This window comes from Rhodamnia argentea, chromosome 11 (genome assembly GCF_020921035.1).
Source record: "Rhodamnia argentea isolate NSW1041297 chromosome 11, ASM2092103v1, whole genome shotgun sequence".
Taxonomy (NCBI): Eukaryota; Viridiplantae; Streptophyta; class Magnoliopsida; order Myrtales; family Myrtaceae; genus Rhodamnia; species Rhodamnia argentea.
Window position 1 is genome coordinate 23,158,477 of NC_063160.1, and position 5,665 is coordinate 23,164,141.

Sequence of the window (5,665 nt, forward strand, 5' to 3'; positions counted from 1 at the left end):
GTTTTGGCACTGGATCTGGCATCTTCAGGCCCCCCCAAAAGTTAGAATTTTTCTTTGGAGAGCTTGCCAAAATGCTCTCCCAACTAGAGAAAATCTACTTAGACGGAATATTATTGACGAAGCCTCCCGCCCCTTTTGTGAAAACCAGACAGAAACGGTCGAACACATCTTCTTCCACTGTCCCTGGACCAAATCTGTTTGGAGCCACCCTACAATGAAGTTACAATTATCAAGCACAGATATTTCAAGAGTAGATCGATGGCTTGAAGAACAACTCGAAAGGACAGGGAACTCCCTTCGGATGGAGAAAATTGCAGCAGTCCTCGGGTTAATCTGGAAATCCCGCAATGATCGCATCTTTAGAAGCAAAAATCCCAACACAGAAGAACCGATTGAAAAAGCAGATACCTTGCTCTGCAGTTATAAGAGATGGAACAAAAGAGATGAGAAAGCCATGCAAAATCAACCTCACTTGCAGTCCGTGTGGGTTCCCCCAAAGAATCGAGCTCTAAAGATCAATATCGATGGTTCCTTTGATGCTGGATGTAGAGAAGCGGCAATTGCAGGTGTTCTTCGAGATGGATCGGGTACGCTGCTTGAAGGTTTCACGGAAAAAATCCAAGCTTGTTCACCTCTTCATGCGGAAGCGAGAGCGCTAGTGGGAGCCTTAAAGTTTTTCGGATCTAGAAGTGGGGAGGAGCTGTACTTGGAAACAGATCGCAAGGCATTGATTGACGCTGTACTTGAACGAGATGTAATCCCGTGGGAGATTGAGTCGGTGATACGGGAAGCCCGAGCCCATCTTCAGAACTACACAAACCTCACCGTGGCCCATTGCGGGAGATTTGCTAACCAAGTTGCGGGACGGTTGTCTAAAGCATCGCGTTTGAACTTGCTTCCTGCTTTTTGGTTATGTAAACCCCCCCAAACCTTATGGGACTTTCTTTGTTGTGATGCCCCTGGGTTGAGTTTACGTTCTGCTAACCCAAGCTGAGAAATAAAGATTACTTGTGTTTCCGACCAAAAAAAAAAAAAACATAGCCAAGCCTGCCACTGCTACCACTACGGCTTTGATCAAGAAAATTAAAGTAGTATTTCACAAAAATAAATCAAATCTTGTAAGTTTGAGAGATCCAAATACCCTTCGTAAGTCGCGTTTAAGGGCAGCGAACAAGATCTGGATATTGAGAAGACCGTGCCATGCAGTTGAGATTTTCAAAAACATTTATCCTATCTCTAGTTGCACTAAACATGTGATGAGATTTTCCACGATCCGGAGATATTTGGAAGATTTCTAATCCGACCTAATCCTATTTTATCACCATCTAAATCCGGACGATCAAACGCAATCTTTAGAGCAAACTCAATTGGGATTTCGAGGATAGATAGACAGAGAAATTGCCTTAATCACTCGTAAAATCAAGGAGTCCGAAAAGGGGAAGGACTCCAACTTACATAATTTCAGCGACAAAGGAATCACCCCAAATTGATCCGAAACATTAGTCACACTTCGAAAAATCTTGGTGATTGACCACGATTAAAGAAGAACAAAAACGTTGCTTTGCGTGGAAAATGATCAACCCTAGACATCTTTCATCAATGTCCTAACCTTGTGGTGTCGGCTTTGCTTTCCATGCAATTGAAGATTGTCCATTTCGAGTTCTTGCTATATTATTCTTTTAATTTCGCTTTTTATTAATTATGTCTCCACCGCATTCATAACTTGCATAAGCTACATAATCTATAAGTTTAGTTCCCTTTCCTCCTCCACAAGAAACCCTGCGTTTGGTCGTCGGGATTTCCGGTCGGGATAGGATTGGATAGGATAGGATAAGAAATCTAGGGATTTGGTCATATCCTATCCATCATTTGGTGAACTACGGATTTAAAGTCCGATATTCTCATATCCTATCATATCCCGCATTTGGTAGAAACTGTATATCAATATAAATGACATATATGCCCTATGTGATGCTATGAAATATTCCGATCTTATGACTATAAAAATAATGTTCTCATACACAAAAAAAAAACTTGAAAATGTACACATTTTATTAGATTTTCAAACCTCTTTGCAAAAAAAAATAAATAAAATGAAAATAGAAACAAATGAGACAAGAAAGTTAGCTTTTATATGATGGATAAGAGAAATCCTATCCGACCTTATCCCCCCCCCTCCCCTAAGATTTTTTTATCCGGGTTATATCCCCTTATATCCGACATTATACTATCCGGGACACCTACCAAACACGGGATAGGATAAAACATATCCTATCCCGAGTTTTATACGGACGACCAAACGCAGCCTAAATGAAAAAAGTTTGAGTTAAAAGAACAAGAAAAAGGTAAAAAAGATAGTTTAGGGTAAAGGGTTTGCTAACCCCTCAATTTAACCAGTGAAGTTACATCACAATATCTAAGTTCTTGAAAACATTTTCGTAGCAAAAAAGAAAAAAGAAAACCGGGGTCCCAAAATGCGTAAATTCATTGGATTTTTTTTAATGCCTCACTGGGGCTTACAATGCGACTAGACGTTGGTATAAAAGGGAGTGAAATAATAAATGAGTAGATGTTCGCTACTAATCAACATTGGATTACACAAATAGATCAAGGGTATTATAATGCGAGTTTGCAATCCTAGGTCACGATCTTTGCGACGTTTATGCTGTGCTCATTGTAATTGATGTTTATCGTAGACACCCTATAAAATTGCACCTAATTGACAAATCGGTTAGAGCAAGTCGGAAGCGATTTTGAAATTTCAAAAGGAGTAATCAAGATTCACCGAATATCGATGGAGAAGGGGCTAAAGCACTTAATAGGAAGACATATTCCTGTACGTTTTTCCAAGGACGATGGGCAGCTGAACGTCATCTGCACAAAAGTAATTTTAATAATTGCTCGTGAACTTTGGTAATTTTCTTCTTCTTCTTCTTCTTCTTCTTTTTGACTTTTTTCCAGGCAGGCTCGAATCAATTCGGTGAAGTTGGACCGTGACAACAATATTAGGGCCGGCCTTGTAAAAATTAGGATTCTCTTTTATCTTTGGTTTTAGGGGACTGGGCCATAGTGCGGATCGGGCTGAGCCCAGTCCGATCGAGCCCAAGTCAATTAGACCATTTCGGTCTTCACCGGGTCGGGCTCAAGAACCCGGCCCAGGTCCTTCTATCAGATAGAAAATAGAAAAAGTAATAAAATATTAAAAAAAACAAAAATTTGGGTTTTAGGGTTAAAGTTAGCTTATTTCGTTTATTTAACATCCCTTTAGTTTGGGAGTTTTAGTGTACACGTCTAGTTTGGTCTAGGAAAATTAATCCTTCGGAAAAGAAATTGAAACTTGAATTGATCTTGGATCACGTTACGTGGGAGCTTATAACATGGCCATGTATATTCTTCGCCTGACGTGTGTATCGGGTATTAATCTCCCGTACCTTTATTTAAATGCTTTCAATTACTTGGATGTTTCATTCCAGCGCCGCATTTCAACACATTTCTCGTTAATTTCTTTTCCGAATTAGGTTAGGACTAGTTCGGACGGTAACGAAAGCGCACCGATAGATAAACAACAAACTAGCTTAGCGGTGCTGAAAGGACGCTAATAGACATTAGCGTTATCAAGTGCCCGAGTTTTGCTGATTTGGGTCTTTGTGATGGGACTGTGTTTTCTCCAATAAGAGCCAAAGTGCTACAATCAAGCACTTATGTTCGAGTGGTAAAAAATATCGCATCTTGAAGACATCCGATCCGAGAGATTTGATCGGCCAACCAATTCAAATAACATCTCACCCTTCTTTACCTCGCACCCCTCCGATCTTACTTGATGCACGTGAGCAAGGTGGTGCACGTGCATCCGTGTTGAAAGTCACCCGATTCAAGAGTATAAATGACTAAAAATATTGCAAGGTTTAGTTAAATTAAATATTAGAGAGCACCCTTTCTTTTTTTCTTTTCTTTTTTTCCGTTAAAGTTAACCCAAATGAGATCAGTCGTTACATTGTCTTTTGTACAGTTTTGTACACTTGATTAAATTTTTGCTTTTACAAGATGCTAAAAAATGTTGGAGCAGGTTCATCCACACACATCGTCAATCGAGGACTTGGATGGCTCTCAAACCTCCTCCGGGTTCCTTTGGCAGCTGGAATTGTGAAGCGAAGTAATCACGGCGGGTGGTACGACGGTGAATGACCGGACGGCATTTTGCGGTTCAGACACCACATCCGACCGAACTATCCGTCATCGCGACCGTTTTCAAGTTGAGGTGAGAGCAACCCAGTGATGTTGTGGATGAGATGAGGAAATCCTTGATCCACAGCTATGTCTAGTCATTTCATAGGTCGTTCTCGAGTTTAAAAGTTGGGCGTCATATGAACATTAGAAACTACATGGACTGATGGCCGAGATACGGAAGGCAAAAAAAAATTCTGCTCCGATTTCGACCACCCGACCGTGATCTATTAGAAGCATAGGCAGTATCCAATTTGAATCCCCTAGCCTTACGACACCAGTTCAACAATTTCACATCCTCCATGCACGCATCTTCCATCTTCTTCCACGAGACGAGACTTCAGAAACTCCATCACCCAGCATCTGATGTAGATCATCATCAAATTGGCCAACTCATTTGCATGCTTGCTTCGAGGTAGAAAAAGGAAGAACATGTATTGACCAACATCGTAAAATAAATCACTATGGAATCTCGAGAAACGAAGGGCTTTTATTCTTATGAAAAGAGTTTATTCTTACCGTTGGGATTTTGAACTCTAAGTCCCATAAGAGGTGAATGAGAGTGAAGGATGGAGAGTCCCACATAGCCCGCTTCGTGATCTGCTCCATCGAATTGAGTGCTGATGGATGCTTAATCTGCGTTAATCTGGAGAAATTGCAAGTAACCAAGACGAATTAGAGCAAATGGCATGCCGTAGCGTGCTTAGCACGTCATTAAAATCTTAGGAATATCGAATAGGATACCTTCCAAGAAGCAATAGGCAATCTCGGCATCATGTAAAGCAAACTTCATCAACACAAATAACCTTTCATAAGCTTTTTACGAGGAGGAGACGGGGCCTCATCTAGCTTTTGAATGCCTAGTCTTGTCTCGTTAATGGGTGCAGGATCGGCAAGAGGAGGAGATGAATGAGCAGACTCAAGTTGAGTTCCTATTGAATCAAGAACACAAGCGCTACCAGGACAACATACAGTACTTGATCGAGCTGCCAGTTTCCGGCGATTGCACTTTTAAGAGCGACTTATAATCTACAACGGAATATGCTTTATCCGACCCTCTTGTCGATGAAAAACCAACATCTTCAGAGTTTTCTTGTCGCTGCTGTTGGGAGTGCAGTCCATTAAGGGATGAGTTCCTGAGATCTGGTCATGAATATAAAACACGAACATTCGGCAAGAAAGCTAGAATCAACACGAAACGAGACAGGTCGCTTTTATGCCAAAAGTACCTTCCCATTTCCAAACCGCTGCATTTATAGCGGATAATTCATCGAAACGTTTGAGCAAAAACGACCATGAGATGCCACCAGGCACAAAAATGGAGGAAAACAAACAAGAAAATGTGCAAAACATCGACCTTCTTGCCCACTTTCAGGCTACACGGCAAAAAAACGAAGATTCTTTGCATGAGAAAACTGCCACCACCATACTCGGCCGCTAG

At 41.1% G+C, this 5,665-nt stretch overlaps 1 protein-coding gene across 1 annotated transcript; it reads left to right on the top strand.

The window, feature by feature from the left end:
* The first annotated feature begins 214 nt into the window (after positions 1–214).
* LOC125312974 lies at positions 215–5,252 on the top strand. Its single transcript, XM_048273083.1, has 2 exons — positions 215–739; positions 5,112–5,252. Exons 1-2 carry the CDS (start codon positions 215–217, stop codon positions 5,250–5,252), a joined length of 666 nt encoding a protein of 221 aa, XP_048129040.1.
* Positions 5,253–5,665: the final 413 nt, after the last annotated feature.